Raw genomic sequence first — 19786 nt, 5'->3', positions numbered from 1 at the left:
TGGCTTAGTGGTTGAGCATCGACCTATGAACCAGGAGGTCACCGATTCCCAGTCAGGGCACATGTCAGGTTGCAAGCTTGATCCCCAGTGGGCGGCGTGCAGGAGGCAGCCAATCAATGATTCTCTCTCATCATTGATGTTTCTCTCTCTCTCTCCCTCTCCTTTCCTCTCTGAAATCAATAAAAATATTTTTTAATAAAATAAAATAAAAACTAATTCAAAGCTACTAATCCTAGACTTGGGTTAGAAAAATTACTTGATATTGCTGAGGTTCTAGCTTCAAAATAAAGTTAATTTGCACTTGGTGCATCAGGTGGTAAAGAGTAAGTAGGTACAGTTAAGTTTATTAATTATCTGAGAAAAAAATGCCAATAACACTAAGTTAAAGACTTCTGTAGCTAGATTACATTTTCATTTAAGAAGAGATAACTTGTTAGGAAATTTGTTTTTTACTGCTTTTCTATTCTTGGGCCTTTCCCACTCCCATGAGCCTATTTCTGCCCTTGTCCTTTTTCCATGATATTTTTGTCTTTCTCTTGGCAAAAATAAACTTCCAAAAATACAAATATATTTTTATTGCTTTATTTCCTCCACTTATTGTCTAAATACAATCTTCCATATATGCTCATAAATTCATTCCCCCTGCTTTAAAAATACACATACTATTTACTGGAAAACAATATAAATAAAATTTAATGACATACACAGCATATATAACATAGGGCATTGCACTAAAAGACAACTCAAGTTCCTCCACATGTTAAAAAATACATAAACCAGAAGCTATACTTTTTAGATTTAAAATGTAGATAAAATGAAGAGTAGTTTTGTCTTTTAATATAATCAATATAAATCTATTGATTATTTTTAATTTTTTAGTATATCGTTGATGTCTGTATGTTTAACGGCAAAGATCTTGTCTATTAAATGCCTTTTGGTGCTGCTTGGCCCAGGGCATGTGCTTAGGTGGATGACAATAACTAAGCTGCTTTCTTTGCGCTGGTAAAGCAGTAATTTAAGTAAACTTTAAAAATCAAAATACATAGGAGTTAAAAATCATGCCTAGACTTCAAGTATGACATTCTGAATATAATTCACTGTAACTTTCCTTATCCGTTCTATAAGTAGGTAATAAGTGTCAAATGCTGGGAATAATTGTCCTGCCATATTCATCTCGAGCTCCCTGCCAGGATGGAGTAATTGCACCACATGTCGGACACTAAGCAGGCTCTAAAGAAGCCTGGAACATGCCACCAAGAGTGAAGCTGGCAGTGATGCTAATGAACCAGAGCTGTCACCTAAGTGCTTGGTGTGCCGAAGACAGCAGCTGCATGCATGACTTCATGCACTGCTCACCACCTTAAAAGCAGTACTATTATCCTCATTTTATAAATGAGGATACTGAGGTGTCGAGAAATTAGGCCGCACAAGGCAGTCCCCAACAGTTCCCACGCCATTGCGCCCTATGCAATGTCATCTCTCCCTTCAATGGTCTGTTAACCCAGGAAAATGTATAAGAATTTGAGCCCTCCTCCTTGGGCTCTGTACAGTGTACCATGCACATGGTACCACACAAGGGCCCGAATACAGATCCCCTAGCTCAGGAGTTGTGCCTCTCCCAGCTGACAGATGATGAGTCAGATGGTATGTGTAGGGCCAGTTTGACCACAATATGACCACATAGACCTCAAAGATCACTATTTTTGCCTTAAACATCTGACAGTAAGAAAAATAAATAATAGCTTTATTCAGTGGGAGACAGGCACTTTGCCAACAAACGTTAGTCTTTCAAAGGGAATAAATGTAAGATTAGTTGAAAAGCATGTTTATGCCATATTGAGGTAAATTGATTTGCCAAAAATACATGAAAGTAGCAGTTTTAAAACTGCCTTTTAGCTTCACATTTACCAGAATAATTTACCAGTTTTAAGGATTCATTTTACCTCTAGGATTAGGACTGGGAAGACTTATGCCTATAAATTGTCCCCAGGAGCCTCTGAAGTTAATTTCACCACTGGCTTGAACAATAATTAACTTTTTTTTTATTTGCAATAAACAGGCCCATTTATGTCTCTTTACCCACTACTACTAAGCCTTCAGAGTAGTTCTGACATTGCTGACAACCAAGATAGACTATTAAATGGGAAATTACATGGAGAAAACTTCCCAGTTTCCTCCTCAAAGTCAGCAAGGCTTGGCTGGGGAAGAGGCAAGGCTTGTCAGGGGTGATAATCAAGTAAATATGGTATTTGTTGAGGGTTTACAAAGAATTTCAGGTGGCAGCAATTAACCACGTGGTGTCTGGTCTGGAAATGGAGCTCTGGCCAAAGTTGACCTCTGGCCTGGGGAAATTTGTATTTATGTAATCTTTATAAAAACAAACATGCTTATAGCATGGATGGAACTGGAGAGCGTTATGCTAAGCGAAATAAGCCAGCTGGAGAAAGATAAATATCACATGATTTCACTCATATGTGGGATATAATGAACAACATAATTTGATGAACAAGAATAGATCCAGAGACAAATGGTAGGTTGTGGGGGGGGTGGGTGTAGAGAGCAACCAAAGGACTTGTATGCATGCATGTTAGCATAACCAATGGACACAGACACTGGGGCGGTGGGGGCTTGCCCAGAATGGGAATGGGGGGGGGGAGTCAATTGGGGGAAAAGGAGACATATGTAAAACTGTAGACAATAAAAATAAATAAATAAATAATTTAAAAAGACACGCATGCTTTACACCAATATTTTCAGTTCTTATTCAAGTTTAAAGCAAAGGAACTAAAGAGTTGTTTATACTCATCAATACAATAAAATTTTTCTATGATTTTCTAAGCCATACTAGTAAAAGGTTTGGTTTGCAATTCCTGGTATTACTTATGGATCCTGTTTTTACTCATGGCTGCTGCTAACAATGCCAAAGTTGTTTCTGCAATTCATGTTCCTTTTCCAGCATCCACAGGTCTGCCACGTTGCTTAAGCTGGGGTTTCAGGGTGTTCTCATAAACCTTTTTTCTACCCATTTATTTGTGGTTAACCCTTGTCCTCCAGTGGTCTCAGATGCAGCCCAGCAGATGTGGGTTCAGTAAGTAAGTCCTGATACAAAGGCTGCTTTCCAGAACCTAGAAGATGCTGACTCTGGTGACAAGGAAGACCTACCGCCTTTAATGGCTTTATAGCGCCTTGGTGAGGACTTGGGCTTTTATTCATAGTGAGATGGAAAACCACTGCAGGATTCTGCCACCTGGAGGGTGGAAGTCATCTGGGAAAATGAAAAAACTGACATGATCTGATTTACAACATTTTAACAGGATCACATAGGTTTAGGATACTGTTGGGATGACACAGATAAGAGGTGATGGTGATATGGGCCACTGTGGTAGCAATGGAAGAAGTGAGAAGAGGTGGGATTCTGGATTTCAAAGTAAAGCTCTATTCTGTTTTTAAAAGCCTTCTAAGAAGATGTAACAGCCATTCTCAATAGATATCCCAAATGCTAAATGCCAAGAAATTTTCTTTTTTTAATTCATTGGGGTGACATTGGTCAACGTGAACATATATGTTATAGGTGTGAATATAGGTGTGAATTTCTATGTTACAAGATCTGTATATATATATTTTTTTAATGTATTTTATTGATTTTAGAGAGGAAAGGAGAGGGGGAGAGAGAAACATCAATGATGAGAGAGAATCATTGATTGGCTGCCTCCTGCACACCCCCCACTGGGGGTCGAGCCCACAACCCAGGCATGTGCCCTTGGCCGAAATCAAACCCAGGACCCCTCAGTCCGCAGGCCAATGCTCTATCCACTGAGCCAAACCACTAGGGCACAAGATCTGTATATTACACCGTGATGGGCACACAGTGCAAGAAATTATTTCTAATGTCTGTTCTCAATTATCTCTGTGGTTTCCAATTATCACCAGGATCTCCATCTCCTTGTTTACATGTAGTGCCCAAGAGAGACCATAGCTCTCCAGTTAGGGTCTTGCTGATCCTAAAGGGAGGATTACCCTACTGTTGCACCATTATAATAAGTTTAACTCTTAAAATCTTTCTCCTTTTAGTATGTTGACAGATATAGCTCTAGGTCAAACGGAACCATGTCATATTGGAAGACAGAAATAAGATCACTCCAAATTTTCAAAGTACTTTTATTAGAAGAGGCCTCAATATATAACCTGAATCATTAAACATAACAAACATTAATGAGCTCCTATTATTTACCAAGGGCTAGTTATCTATTGCTGCCTAACTATTCCAAAATTTCCAGGCTTAAAACAGCACACTTTATTATCTCACAGTTTGTGTGGGTCAGGAAACCAGGCGTTGTTCAGCCAGGTCCTCTGGTTCATAACCTCTCACGGGATTGCAATCACAAGGTGTTGACCAGGGCTCCGGGCTGTGATCTCATCTGAAGGCTGAACTGGGAAAGGATTCCCTTCCAAGCTCATACAGCTGCTAGCAGAATTTAATTCCTTAAGAGCTGTTGGACTGAGGGCCTGAATTCCTTGCCAGCTACTGGCCAGAGGCCACCTTGAATTCCTTGCCATGTGAGCCTCTCCACCATAACAACTTGCATCATCAAAGCCAGCAACAGAGAGTCTGCTAGCAGAGCAAAAGTCACAATTTCTTGTAACCTAATTATGGAAGGGACATCCCATCACATTTGCTGCATTGTTAGAAGCAAATCACTAGGTTCAACCCATACTCAAGGGGAAGGTTTTACACAAGGGTATGAATAGCAGTAGAGGGGATCATTAGGTGCCATTTTAAAAGGTGTCTGCCACATACCATCTATTTATTTATGATATACTAGAGGCCCGGTGCATGAAATTCGTGCACTGGAGGGGGAGGGGGAGTTCTTCAGCCCGGCCTGCACCCTCTCCAGTCTGGGACCCCTTGGGGGATGTCCGCCTGCTGGATGTCTGTCCTCCCGGGGATCAGGCCTAAGCTGGCAGTCAGACAACCCTCTCACAGTCCAGGGCTCTCTCAGTCCAGGACGCCCTCGCTCCTTATCACCCACCTGCAGTGGAGGTGGGAGAGGCTTCCACCACTACTGCTGTGCTCACCAGCCATGAGCCCGGCTTCTGGCTGAGTGGCACTCCCACTGTGGGAGCACACTGACCACCAGGGGGCAGCTCCTGCATTGAGCGTCTGCCCCCTGGTGGCCAGTGCACACCATAGCAACTGGTCCTTCTTCCAGTCATTCTGCCATTCAGATTTTCATATTAGGGGTTTATTATATAGGATTAGGCATTGTTCTAAGCCTTCCTCATGAAGCTTCCATGGTGAGGAGGGGGTAAGAAATGAAAAAAAAAAAATACCACTGAAATGTATACTAGGGTAGTTGATAACTACTGTTGAGAAAAAGCAAGGAATGATGGTACTATTATTATTACCCACTTAAAAGCAGGGAGATGTTATTTTAAATATGTACAGACCCAGAAAGGTCTCATGGCCATCCCAATATATTGACTGACCCCAGTTGCTCCCCTTCCCCTATTTCACCCTACATGCCAACCTTGAGGATTCTAAGCAGGTGGAATAACATCAATGAAACAGAAAGGTGCCATGCATAGGCAGCCGAGCATAGTGGTTAGAAGCATAGATTCTGGATGAATATGTTTATGATTAATTCCTAGGAATGTGACTGTGGGCAAGTTGTGCCTGAGTTTCTTCATCTATAAAAGGATAATATGCCCTGGCTGATGTGGGTCAGTTGGCTGAGTGTCGTCCCATGCACCGAAAGTTCACCAGTTCAATTCCCAGTCAGGGCATATGCCCAGGTTGCAGGTTTGATCACTGGTCGGGGTGCATACAGGAAGCAGCTGATCGATGTTTCTGATGTTTCTCTCTCATCGATGTTTCTCTCTCTCTCTCTCCCTCTTCCTTCCTTTCTCTCTCTCTCTCTAAAAAAAAAAAAAAATCAATAAAAAATATTTTAAAGACAATAAAATGGATAATAATGCTGCTTAGCTCATAGGGTTCTTGTCATTTAATACTGGTTAGAGAACTTAGAACAGTTCCTGCACATTGATACTAAGATCCCATCAAAAAGAGAAAGCAAATTTAACAGAGAAAAAAAAAAGGATACTAAAGAAAGATCTACCAATATCATCCCATTAAAGATCATGGATTCTGAGCTGTTAAAAGTGGAGAAAGCCCTGGCCGGTGTGCACAGTTGTTAGAGCTTGGACCCTGTGCATCGAAGGGTCGTGGGTTTGATTCCCAGTCAAGGACAGGTACCCGGGCTGGGTTCAATTCCTGCCCCCAGGTGGGATGGGTGTGGAAGGCAACCAGTCCATCTGTGTCCCTAATGTGGATGTTTCTCTTTGTCTCTCTCCCTCTCTTCCCCTCCCTCCCTCTTCCACTCTCTCTGAAAAGCAATAGAAAAAATATCCTCAGGTGAAGATTAACAACAACAACAACAAAAAAGTGGGAGGTGGGGAGGGAGGGATAAGCCTGAGTCTTTTTGAAAGTAACTATACTATGGATTAAGAAATCATAAATAACAGAATATATATATATATATATATATATATATATATATATATATATGAATTTATCAACAATTTAATTATTCTGTACCAAAAGGGGCATTATGGATAAATGGCTACCACCTTTCATGCATTTGTTTTACTCTACCCAGTTCAAAGCATCTCTACTTATTCAGGAAGTTTTGGGGCCATGCTATTTCTCAAGTATCAGTGAATCTGGACATTTTACTTGTTTCTTCTAGTTTCCTTTTGTGGGAACAGAAAAGGAACCTGACTTTACTTGCCCTACTTAATTCACCTCTTTCATTTTTGATTTTATTTATTTGGGATAAGATCTCTTCAGAATATTTTCCAAAGGGATAAGAGAAAGGGCAAGCATTACGCTAAAATATAAAATAAACACACTTCATATTTTTAAAAAAGCATGGTTTAAAGGCAGACGTAAAGAGTAGGAGATACAAGAGGTGAGCCTTGGCTTCCTATTAACCTGTCACCTGGCCGCCCCTTCCAGAGGCGTGGCCTGTGGTAGCAGCAGCAGTGGCGCTAGTGTACCTACTGGTACTGTTGTTCCGGCACTGCTGTCCCCTGGGAAGAGTCCGGCAGTGACGGAGCATAAACTGAATTAAAGAATTCAGAGAATAAGTGCGAGATGAGGTGCACAGGCAACAAGTCAGGACGACTCTCTCTGGCATGTTAGCACCCAAGAAAAGGAGAAATAAGATGACACCTTGAGGGTCACCAAGCTGTTTGTTTGATTTTTTAGGGTGGAGAGGCCTGAGCTTATTTGTTGGGCTGAGGAGAAGGATAAAATAAAGAAGCATCAAAGAGGCAATACTTTCTAGTAAAAACACAAATAGAAGGTTGGAACTGCTGCGTTTCAATTTAGCTTTCTTTTTCTTTTCTTTTTTTAAGCTTCCTGGGTGATTCTATGGGCAGGAGGCCTGAGCCCACCCTGGGCTTCCCCTGATGACTGAGCCAACTGAGCTGTGTTGCCTCTTGTTCCCTTGATTTCTCGCCGCCGCCTTGAGGAAGTTTCTCTGAACAGCTCGGCAATGAGTGGCCCCTTAAGAGTCACGCTCTTGGCTCACAGGCTTTGGCAGAATTTGGCACGTGCGAAGGCTTGGTTTTTTTGGGTGTTCTTTGGCTTTAGCTGTCCTTTTCTCTGTAAGAGCTGATGCTTCAGTCACACAGGTGTAAGAATTTAAGAGCAAAAGGGAGCGAGAGGAGGCTTGATAACCTGAATATTATTAATGTTTCCAGAGTTGAAGAAAGTTCCAAACAATATCCCTCCAGATATTGTTAAACTTGACTTGTCGTACAATAAAATCAACCTACTTCGGCCCAAGGAGTTTGAAGATGTTCATGAGCTAAAGAAATTAAACCTTAGCAGCAATGGCATCGAATTCATCGATCCTGGTAAGTCCCACAGACAAGCCCTTTTAACCGGTGACAGGTGTCGTCTATTTTTTCTTCCTATGGCAACATTTATAGTAAATACAATTTAGTTTTTAAAAAAAACTGTATAATAAGATGTTTGAATTTAAATTAAATGTGATTAGTTTAGAATTTGTTTAATTAGAACTTGTTTAGTTAGATTAGATTAGGTTAAAACTTGCTTAGTGTTATGCCCAGATTTCAAGATCCCCAAGGAAACCACACCAGGGAACTAGCCAGTCCGATGCAAAAGCAGAAGGTCCTTCATTTGAACTAGCTAACTCGACCCTGCCTCCTGGCCGACGCAGCGATCGGAAGCAGAGTGCCCCCACCGTGGGAAAAACAGGGTTTTAATAGGGGGTGGAGTGAGGGGAGGGGAGCTGACTGTGGGCCCTGCCGATTGGCCAGGCGCCAGTCGGGTCTTCTTACACAGGATGTGGTCATCTCTATGGCGCGCACGTCCCTTGATTGTCATTGGTTAGTTTAAAGAAATCCCGGGCGTGGCCAGCAGGGGCCTGGGCTTCCGGGAAGAAGGTACTCTCCTGAGCACATGGCGGCCGCCCCAACATGGAGGGTACGGGGCAAGATGGAGAGCATAGCCCTCGCCCTTTCACTTAGCACTCAGAAATATTTGAAGAAATGTTTTATGAAGTATGTAATACTATATATTACTAAGCAACAGTTGTTTAATTAGTTCAAATAAGAGTGTTTTATAGAATACAAAAAAAAAGAATATATGGCTAGTGAAATTCTAAATGTGATTTTTAAAGGGAAATTCAGATTTGGCATTTTCTTTGCTATTCATTAAGTTCCAACTTGTTTAAAGTAGGACTTAAAAAAAAAACTTGTTTAAAGTAAATTTAAAACAATCTGCTAAGCACCAAGTTCATAAATTAAGATAAAATGTCCTCAAACCAGAGCCAGTCATATTTTATCTAATCCTAGATCAAGATCAGTTCTTCCCATCTTTCAAATCTCTTCTCCATTTTCTAAGCAAGCCTCTGGCAAAAACAAGAGTGGTGAATTACACAATGGATTTAGAAAGAACTGAGAATTGCTGCAATATTAGTCAGATTTGTAACATACATATTCTACGTGCCTTAACAGTGCTATTTCAATTTGAAAACTCTTATCTATAAAAAACGGTTATTAATACTATTAAAAGTGCAATGTTAATGTCAAACATTGTGAGCACAATTTTCTGCTTTTCTTGGTGGTAACTTAATGCCATTAATAGAACATTCAGATTTTAACAATATAGAAGTGAAAATTGAAAATGAATGTTCTAGAACTACGCAGGTATATTTTAGTATTAATAACATTGTTTCAAAATATTAAGAAACCATAATTTTTAAACATTTCTCAAGGGAACAACAATACGCTACACTTATATGTAGCCTGTACAGATAATGTAAACTTGGGAGTATCTTTAAATTGTGAGGTCAAAGCAATTTTCACTTCACAGTGAGTAAGATTGCTACAGAGACAACTCTTCTCCCAAATGAAGCAATAATCATGCTCATGTGCAGGCCAGCCAGGCCACAGGGTGAAGGTCCTGGAGGTGGGGACCTTCTTTTGCTCCAGGAGAACCAAAGACCCTCGAGACAAGCATGCCATGTCCCAGGTCCCTGGGCAAGTGTCTAATTTCCTTCTGATCTTGACTAACCAACTATCAAAAGTATCCACGCAGCCCTAGCCGGTTTGGCTCAGTGGATAGAGTGTTGGCCTGCAAACTGAAGGGTCCTGGGGCTGATTCCCATCAAGGGCACACACAACTCGGTTGCAGGCTCCATCCCCAGCCCTAGTAGGGATGAGTGTGGGAGGCAGCCAATTGATGTGTGTCTCTTACGTCGATGTTTCTCTGTCTCTCCCCTTCCCTTCCACTCTCTCTAAAAATCGATGGAAAAATATCCTCGGGTGAGGATTAACAACAACCATAAAAAAGTACCCATGAAAACAAGTTTTAGAGCTATCTCTAAAAGAGACTTTAAGTTACATTTATTAAAGTAGTGCATAATAATGCAAACAATATTTTAATTACAATAAAGCTACATTATATAAAGAAAACCAGAGAAAAGTAAGAGATGACAACACAGAAATAGATAATAGTACAAAATGGATTTGTTGTACTCCTAAGGATATTTTCCTCTCATCAGTTATGAAGTTCTTATAATTGAGAGGACTCCTTTTCCATCCCCTGGGAATTTCTTTCCTGAAGGCCTGTGATGTTGTTCACCCACTGCGATTTCCTTGCTGACAGGCACTGTAAAATGCAGCAGTAGCATTCTTTCTCCTTTGTTCAATTCAATCCCAGGAAAGTATTTTCTACATTAGCAAATGTGTATTGAACACCTACCAAATGCCAATCACTTTTCTTTGTATATCTTCTGGAACAAAAAAGTATCTCAGCACTTTAAATGATCTAAAGGAGTTTTAAAATAAAAGACCTTCTATATTTTGAGGCCTTTGAGATGAAACCCTGCCAAAGTAGGCTTACTTAACGACTTGTGCTGGTGGATACACAAATGCAGTAAGATCTGCCAGTCTTTAGGAGGCGTGAGCGACAATCTCATAAATTACAGGTATTATTGTAAAGAAGGGGAAAGAAGACACTCTACTAGGGGTTTTACCTCCCTTAAGAAACAAATGAAAACTAGCTTTTCAACGTGCCTGGATTCAGATGGTTTCAGTAACAACTGTAGTGCTTTCAAAATAAAATCTAGGAATGTTTACACATGCTTTCAATCTGAAGGGCTGACTTGTTTTAAGAAAAGTAAATTGTTGAGATCATTGACTCACAAATGTTAGCAAATAGAAAAAAATGCAGTATCTTCAGAACGAAGATGACAAAGAGCTGACCTTTGGCTCCTTTCTACCGCCTGCTCTCCCCACCCCACACCCCCAATTATTTGCTTTGTACTAAAATAGAGTTATTTTTGAGGGGGGGATTATGGGTGTTGTCTGAGAACAAATGATATGAAAATGCTTGATGGTATTAGTATGAGGACATGTTTTCCAAATTCAAAATAAGAACACTTTATGCTCTAACAAGAGTATTTAAAAACAGCAATGAGAAAATGTTTGAAATCGATGCAAAATATTTGAAATTGGGGTTGAACGATAAATTTTAGGGTCAGTCCACATCAAATAAAATAGGGATAATCTAGGTTTGAATTTGTTTACTTTAAAAAAAAATAAAGCTTCTTGTTGTCTTATTTTGTGTTATGTCTTTGATATTTGTTTTAAGTATCCATTCCCCAGCAGAATTAAATACATCCCCCTACCATAGTCTGCCAAACACACAACCAGATGTTTTCAAAATGTTGATAAAATTGTTTTGTTTTTAGACTCTACAGAAATATCTATAGGAATATAATTCCCTCCCTCTAACCTGGGAAAAGGCTGTTTTTTGACATTTTTCAGAGTTTACTGATATCCCAAGGAGCTTTCAAATCATCACCAGACACAATTTCATGTTTTATGCATTTATATTATATGCATTTATCTTACATTTGAAATATTTTCCTAATTCATGCCGATTTTGTGGCATCTTTCCAGTGAGCATAAACATGCACGTGAGCCCAAATACATCTTTCAGAAAGCTAACTTAAAACTGATTTTAAGCATATAAAATATTGTGTTCTAGCCCATTTAATCCAGGGGAAAGCTTTGTTTGAGTAAAAATATATTTTAGCACTTCTCATTTGGATGCATGTACTGTTAGGAAAACACGATTAAAACCCAAATGCCCCTGTTCCATGCTTCCATGTCTCTGGATCCACTCCGTTCATCTGTTTATTTTGTTCATTGGAAGGCAGGGGACAGTGGGTGGGTGGGAGGTAATCAACCAAAGACCTTGTATGCATTTATGCATAACCTATGGATGCAGACAATGAGGAGGTAAGGGCCTGGGGCGGGAGCAGGGATGGGCTGGAGGGGGTTGATGATGGAAAAAGGGAACATATGTAATACTTTTAACAAGAAAGATTAAAAATAAATAAATAATTGGGGGGGGGGCACCACAAAATGTTCTCCCAACACAGGAATCCTCTCCACAAAAATAGTAGAGAAAGAAAAAAGCATTAAACCAGACGGTGATGCACATCACAGGCAATCCGCTAAGAGATTGCAAAGACAGAAAAAACTCAACATTTTGCATAGCCAAGCAGATACAATCCAATGCATACATGTGTCAGGATAAGTGACAGCTAGTCCTCGAGTAAGAGGACTTGACAGCAGCATTTGTCACACACAGTTAATCCTAACTTCACCTGGTGATTGAGGTGACCAACTGTGTTAGTGAATTGGCTTTATCAAGGGGAAAACAAACTTTTATCTTTATGACAAGAGGTAGTTTTGCAACTTAGAACAAGGCTCTTACCCTCCCACAGAAACTGGGAGAGAGGGGTGCTATCTTTCTCGATGATTACATTTCAAGGAGGGGGGCTCCCAGGTCCTTGAGAAAGACATTATGACTCATAAAACTGACAAAAGGCCTTAGTCTTCTAAAGGATATGTACACACTTCAAAGAGAGGAGAAAGTACTTAGCATTACAAGTTTTCTGAAGTATGTGCTCTGAGAAAAAGGAGGGGATAAAATATTTTCTTTTCAACAGGATAAATTAAGTCTCTTATTTTTAACATATTTGTTCTTATAAACAGCATACAATTGCATTTAACCCAATAAATTACTCATTGGTTTAATAAATATTTTCTGTTTCTAGCTGCTTTTTTAGGACTCACACATTTAGAAGAGTTAGATTTATCAAACAACAGCCTGCAAAACTTTGACTATGGAGTATTAGAAGACTTGTACTTTTTGAAACTCTTGTGGCTCAGAGATAACCCTTGGAGATGTGACTACAACATCCACTACCTCTACTACTGGTTAAAGCACCACTACAACGTCCACTATAACGGCCTGGAATGCAAAATGCCTGAAGAATACAAGGGGTGGTCTGTGGGGAAATACGTTCGGAGTTACTATGAAGAATGTCCCAAAGACAAATTACCAGCGTACCCTGAAACGTTTGACCAGGATACGGAAGAGGATGAGTGGGAAAAAATACATAGGGAGCACGCAGCAAAGAAGCAAAGTGTAAGAATCACTATAGTGGGATAATTTAGAGATTCTTCTAGTTGCAAGTAGTTATATATTTGCTGTACTGGTGTCAAAAAAACCACATGTTTACATTTTGATTAACTGTGTTGCCTATTTATGCAGGGTTATCCAACTAAAGGAAGGTTTCTTTAATTATTTTTTATTATGAGAGTCATCAAGGAAATACTCTCATCCTGTTTGCCTGCCTCTTTGCAGAGCAGCCTTTGATGATGATTCCAAACTAGTAGCCTGCGGAAGATGGCTTCTAATGACATTAGAGTTGCATAATGTCCTGTTATAAATGTTTTTACTGCTTTTTAAAAATAATTTTTAAAATGTTCATTTTTACATGCCTCTTGATAGCTGTACAGACCTATCTAAACACAATCAAAATGAAAAGATACCAATGCCTGGTAATAATAGAATGTCATTCTCTCCCCTCCATCCTCACCCCGTCCCCACCCCCACCTGTTTTCAATAAGTCAGCTTATACATTGAATAAATTTCCATTTCTGATTCTTGTGCATTCCAAATCCTCAGCTACTCTTCGTTGATTCTTGCAAAACTGTCAAGCTAGACCTGAAGGAGAATTGTCACAAGCAACAGTAGAGAATCCGAGAATTATGTGGGAGGCAGGTCAGAAAATGAGGAGGGGCTGCAGAGGATGTGAATCATGAGCGGTTCTCAACCTGTGGGTTGCACCCTCTTTGGCGTTCGAACGACCCTTTCACAGGGGTCGCCTAAGGCCATCCTGCATATCAGATATTTACATTATGATTCATAACAGTAGCAACATTACAGTTATGTAGTAGCAACGAAAATAATTTTATGGTTGGGTCACAACATGAGGAACTGTATTTAAAGGGCAGAAGGTTGAGAACCACTGAAAGCCCTTTCTGCTGTGCAGGACTGCAGAGTGCGCTTTATTATTGTTTTATTACAGTTGAAAACCAATATTATTTTGTATTAGTTTCAGGTGTACAGTACAGTGGTCACAGTCATAAACTTCACAAAGTGTTCCCCCTGATATTTCTAGTACCCACCTGGCACAGTGCATAGTTATTAGAACACTAGAGGCCCAATGCACAAAATTCGTACAAGAGTAGGCCTGCCTTCCCCTGGCTGCCGGCACCGGCTTCCCTCGCAGCCCCGGCTTCATCCGGAAGGTCGTCCAGTCTAATCAGTATATTACACTTTTATTATTATAGAGTATTGGCTATATTCCCTATGCTGTGCTTTCCTTCCCAATAATTATTTTGGGAAGTAAAATATAGTTGATAACCAATCTGTACTTCTTAATCCCTTCACCTTTTTCACTGAGTCCCTCAAGTCCCCTCCCCTCTGGCAACCATCAGTCTGTTCTCTGTATCTATGAATCTGTTTCTGTTTTGTTTGTTCATTTATATCATTCTTTAGGTTTTACATGTAAGTGAAATCATCTGGCATCTGTCTTTCTCGTCTGACTTATTTCACTTAGCACACTATCCTCTAGTTCCATTCAGGCTGTCACAAATAGTAAGATTTCATTCTTTTCTATGGCCGAGTAATTATTTCATTGTGTAAGGGGGTTAATGGTGTGGGCGGGGGAAGAGCAGGAAAGGGGACTTCTGTAATACTTTCAACAATAAAGGTAAATTAAAAGATAATAATAATAAAATAATTTGGTAGATCTATAAGTATTGGCATGAAAATATTCCTAAGAGCCAAAGGAAAATATAAGCTAATATGGCCTCTTTCATGTTAAAAATTTTAACTGTCTTTTTAGTCACATATATGTAAATACATATTTAAAAAACAGAAAACATAAGATTGAGTATCTTTTAGTAAGTGTATGAGTTTGAGAGAAATTTTGCTTTTACTATATATTGTTAGAACTTTTAAAATGAGACTATGTTCTTCTACTATTTATGTTAGGAGATAAATTGATGATATATAGATAAACACATGCTAGACACACACAAAAAAAAGTGATCAATTAGAATAGAGAAAAAATCAACTCCTAGGATATACAATCCAGTAAGAGCTGACCACATTATAAGCTTTTTATACTCGTGTAATTGGCATTCTTATGGCCTAAGACTGTAACCGAGGTTTCCATTTTCTTTTTACCTTTCTTTACATTTGTTTAATTAAAATACAAGAAAGCAACACAGTTGTAATTAACATACTTACTGACAAATCGCAAAGTTTTCAATCGGAGAGGACAACCACGAAAATTCAAGCGCAGCACATTGAGACGCCACCGTTGCAGCGTATACACTACATATTTATCCATGTTTGTATGTTTTACTGAGGAAAAATCAATCTAAAAAGGATAAACATGATATCAAGAAATAAAAAGATCTTAGGCATATAAAATTTTTAAATATTTTTAAAGCATCAAGGACTAAAACATTTTTTATAATATCACTCATTTGGGGGTCTTTTGTTCTTGTTGTTTTTCATGGTCATTCCTAGGTTTAATTACAAACAAATTCAAAATGTCCGGTCCAGGTCAACAGCTGTGAGGGTTGGCAGCCTCACATCCACCCCAACCCGATCAGTTATCTTGGAGTGGACTGGACACCCCCATCATCTCAAGTTAGCCCAAGGCTGCCCTCCCCCACTTCAGTGGCAATGCAATCTGGGTTAATATGTCTGCCTTTTGTTTTATGAGCACAGAGTATATGCTGGGTCCTTGACCACAGGAAAGACAATTTAGAGTGTGTGGTTATAATGACCTTTTCGTAAGTCATAATTTGGACATTATTCTAGAGAAAATCGCCTGAATGGACCTGGCTGATTGTATGTAAAATTGAAGAGCACAGAGGTGTATGTGAGTTCTGAGTGGCCAGGGCTAGTTGATAAACAATAACATTGATAACATAGTATTAGTAGTATTTTTCAGTTGAAAGGGTAAGTTTATAAACATTCAAATTTTTGCCTTCTCAACAAAGCAATTCTTAGTGCTAAAATGCTTGTTATAGTTATGCCACAATTGAGCATTCACGAATAAAGGCAAAAAAGTAATTGAACATGAAAGGCAACATAGAATTGTGGAAAGGGAAATTTGCTGAACATAATGAAACTTAAATTCCTATCCTGGCTTTGTTATTCATGGCCATGTGCTCATATATGCTCCATCTACCCAGTCAGGTCTCTAAGTAGAAGTGCTGTTTTTTTCTGCCAGGCTTCTGAAGTATTTGTCTTCATATTAATATTGTACATATTCTTTCTCTTTCAGACCATTTGAATTCATTTTTTTTCTTCTTTAAGGTTTTTCCAAAGGAAAAAAGTAACACCCCAATCTGTCACTAAGTAAGAGATTTATTAATATATATATTATTAATTTCAGACAGGGAGAGACAGATAGAAACATCAATGATGAAAGTATCATTGATTGGCTGCCTCCTGCTCGCCACCTACTTGGGATCATATGCCCTGAGCAGGAATAGAAACATGAGGTAACTCCTGGTTCATAGTTGATGCTCAACACTGAGCCACACGGGCGGGGGGAGATTTCTTACTTTAAACCCCACTTTACTTTGATTCTTTGAGTGTGGTTCTAGGACCAGCAGCATCAGCATCATCCAGGAACTTGTTGGAAATGAAAATTGTCAAGCCCCACGCCAGCCCTACTGAGACTCTGTGGGTGGCAACTGGCAATTTGTTTTAACAATCCCTTCAGATGATCCTGAGACATGCTAAAGTTTGAGAGTAACTGCCTTAAACTAAAAATAAATTTAAGCCCTAACCGGTTTGGCTCAGTGGATAGAGCGTTGGCCTGCAGACTGAAAGGTCCCAGGTTCGATTCCGGTCAAGGGCATGTGCCTTGGTTGCGGGCACATCCCCAGTGCAGGAGGCAGCTGATCGATGTTTCTCTCTCATTGGTGTTTCTAACTCTTTATCCCTCTCCCTTCCTCTCTGTAAAAAAAAAAATCAATAAAAATATATTTTGGGGAAAAAAATAAATTTAAGACAGGAATACTTAATTTGTTAGCCATTATGGCTTACCCAAGACAGAAGCTCATTTTCTTCTTGCCATTGTGGCACAAGGTAAGAGCACAACAGTACAGCCAAGCAATGGAATGGTGCTCTGATGGGATAAAAAAAAATGTTGAGGTGACTTATCACACTAGAGCCTCGGACATGTTGTCAACTCCTGCTGGTTTTTGTGTGTAAGTTTTAGAGTTGCTGCAGAATGGCCCTGGCTTTTTTTTCATAGGTGAGTCTAAGCACATGATATCATGAGTCCTCCCATCATCAGCAGTCAGAATGCAGTGGCAAAGTCAGCTATTGATTGAACTTTAGGCAACAGAGGAAATGTTGCCACTGCAAAATTGATCGATGGCATACATGATCATAGTTGTTGAGATTAAAGCATCATCCATGAAACAGAATAGAGAAGTCATCAGGGATAATACATGCTTATTTTTGGTTGTTGGCTGAGACCTCTCCCCAATGTCTTTTTGGACTGAGAAACGCAGGCATGTTCTAAGTTACAAGAACAGTACAAAAATAGTAGGCTGGGAAGGGTACAGAGGTACCGGCCTAGGAAGTCCATCTTAGAAAATGCCTAGGTGGACGCGTGTCTGTGTGCATGCAAACACACGGAGAATATCGAACAAGCTTTGTTTACGTGTTGTGTATTTTAGCCTTATTTCATGCTCAGTTTTTTTTTCCTTTGTGCCATATTAAGGGCTGCCTTGTTATATTTTTGAACAAATAATATAGTTGATATTTATTTCATGCTCCCTACATACAGGCTCTACACTCAGAACTTTACTTGCATTGTTTTCATTTATCTCTGCAGCATCCTGAGTTAGGCACTGGTAAGCCTCACAGGTACAATAGAACTTTGTATCAATCCAAAAATAATATTCAATTTATTTCTACCATTTACATTAGAAAAAACTAATAATGTATCTCTTAAAATAACATTGCCTTTTTATCTCATCTTTCAGGCTCATCATGCCTGCACAAGAGAAATAAGTGCACCTACTCTTGGTGGCCACATAAAGGGGAGAGGAAGGAAGGCAGTCACTACTGCATTTGGCTTACAGCAGTCCATTCTCTTTTAAGAACTAAAATACGGTCATGCACCATACAATGATATTTTAGTCAATGGTGGACCACATGTGTGAAGGTGGTTGCATATGATTATAATGGAGCTGAAAATTTTCTATCACCTGGTGATATGGTAGCCATGGTCACATCGTGGTGTAACACATTACTCACATGTTTATGGTGATGCTGCTTCAAACAAACCAACTGTGCTGCCAGTCATATAAAAGTATGGAACATGCAGTTACACACAGGACATAATACTTGATCATAAGTGACTATGTTACTGGTTTAGGTACTTATTATACTATTTATCATTATTTTAGTGTGTACTCCTACTTACACACAAAAAAAGTTCGCTGTAAAACAGGTTGCTGTTACGCCAGGCAGCAGCCTCACGTCTCGTGTTTGCCACGTATTTTAATTGCATCATTTTCTCTTGTGCTTGATTTAATCTCATGTTGTTTTGTACAGTCACATGCTGGACAAGCTTGCAGCCAAGGAGCAATAGGTTATACCATGTAGCCTGGGTGTGTAGTGGGCTACGCCACCCAGGTTTGTGTAAACGCACGCACCCGGTGAGGTTCACACAGTGACACAATCACCTAGCGACACATTTCTCGGACATATCCCCATGTGTTCAGCAGCACATGACAGTAAAGACACAGCTTCAGGTAGTGACTACTTACATGATTCCACAATGTGCTATTTTGTATCATTGCCATCCAGGCATGACAGACTTGACCAAAAATTATCGTATCTTTTAAATTGAGGTTGGAGAAAATCTAAACACGAAGGAAAGAAATAGGTCATTTTGAAAAATATGAATTTTGATGTAACTCTTCCACTTAGCATTTTTTGCTATTAATAATGATAATGTAATCCATACATTGCAGAAGCAGGGATCTAAGTGCTGGAACTTTATCTGAAGATAGGAATTTTATCTAAAGCACCATAACTTGCCCTAGCTGGTTTGGCTCAGTGGCTAGAGCATTGGCCTATGGACTGAAGAGTCCTGGATTCAATTCCGGTCAAGGGCACATGATGGCTTAATCCCCAGTAGGGGACATGCAGGAGGCAGCTGATCAATGATTCTCTCTCATCACTGATGTTTCTATCTCTCTCTCCCTCTCCTTTCCTCTCTGAAATCAATGAAAAAATATATTTAAAAAACAAAACAAAACACAAGGTGGAACAAAACATCAGATAATACTAATATTCTAAAACTAGAGAGTGTCCTAAATTCTGGTAATTATTCCGGAAGAAAGTATAGGTATTAATTTACTATAAGCTTTATTAAGGTAAATGTACATACTAAAATTTGTGTAAGGGTTGCCTAAGAACAACTTAGAGCAGGGGTCCTCAAACTTTTTAAACAGGGGGCCAGTTCACTGTCCCTCAGACCGTTGGAGGGCCGGACTATAGTTTAAAAAAAAAAAACTATGAACAAATTCCTATGCACACTGCAAATATCTTATTTTGAAGTAAAAAAACAAAACGGGAACAAATACAATATTTGTATTTGCATGTGGCCCGCGGGCCGTAGTTTGAGGACCCCTGACTTAGAGAAAGAGAAAGGCAGGAAGCAACGCCCTAAGGGCTGCACACTGTAAGAGAACTCATTAAGACCTAGTAAGCTCCACTTGTATGCATGCATATAAACATAACCAACGGACACAAGACACTGGGGGGTAGGGGAGGCCA

General features: G+C 39.5%; 2 protein-coding genes across 4 annotated transcripts in view; one reads left to right on the top strand and one right to left on the bottom strand.

Annotated features, from left to right (window-relative positions):
* The window catches only part of LRRC17 (leucine rich repeat containing 17), a 30297-nt gene extending 16529 nt beyond the window's left edge, over positions 1-13768 (top strand). Inside the window, exons 3-4 of the mRNA XM_036327620.1 lie at positions 7765-7920; positions 12663-13768. Coding sequence (XP_036183513.1) covers positions 7765-7920; positions 12663-13060 — 554 coding nt within the window. The 3' untranslated portion in view covers positions 13061-13768. The remainder of the gene's footprint in view (positions 1-7764; positions 7921-12662) is intronic.
* The window catches only part of FBXL13 (F-box and leucine rich repeat protein 13), a 133619-nt gene that overhangs the window by 92080 nt on the left and 21753 nt on the right, over positions 1-19786 (bottom strand). For all 3 annotated transcript variants that reach the window (XM_036327617.1, XM_036327619.1, XM_036327618.1), the window contains exons 5-6: positions 18772-18867; positions 15212-15344 (exon numbers count right to left, since the gene is read on the bottom strand). In XM_036327617.1, coding sequence (XP_036183510.1) covers positions 15212-15344; positions 18772-18867 — 229 coding nt within the window. The remainder of the gene's footprint in view (positions 1-15211; positions 15345-18771; positions 18868-19786) is intronic.

Source organism: Myotis myotis, unplaced genomic scaffold (genome assembly GCF_014108235.1).
Source record: "Myotis myotis isolate mMyoMyo1 unplaced genomic scaffold, mMyoMyo1.p scaffold_m19_p_11, whole genome shotgun sequence".
Classification (NCBI taxonomy): domain Eukaryota; kingdom Metazoa; phylum Chordata; class Mammalia; order Chiroptera; family Vespertilionidae; genus Myotis; species Myotis myotis.
Note: the sequence above shows the minus strand (reverse complement) of the source record. Positions and strands in the feature narration are given on the sequence as shown.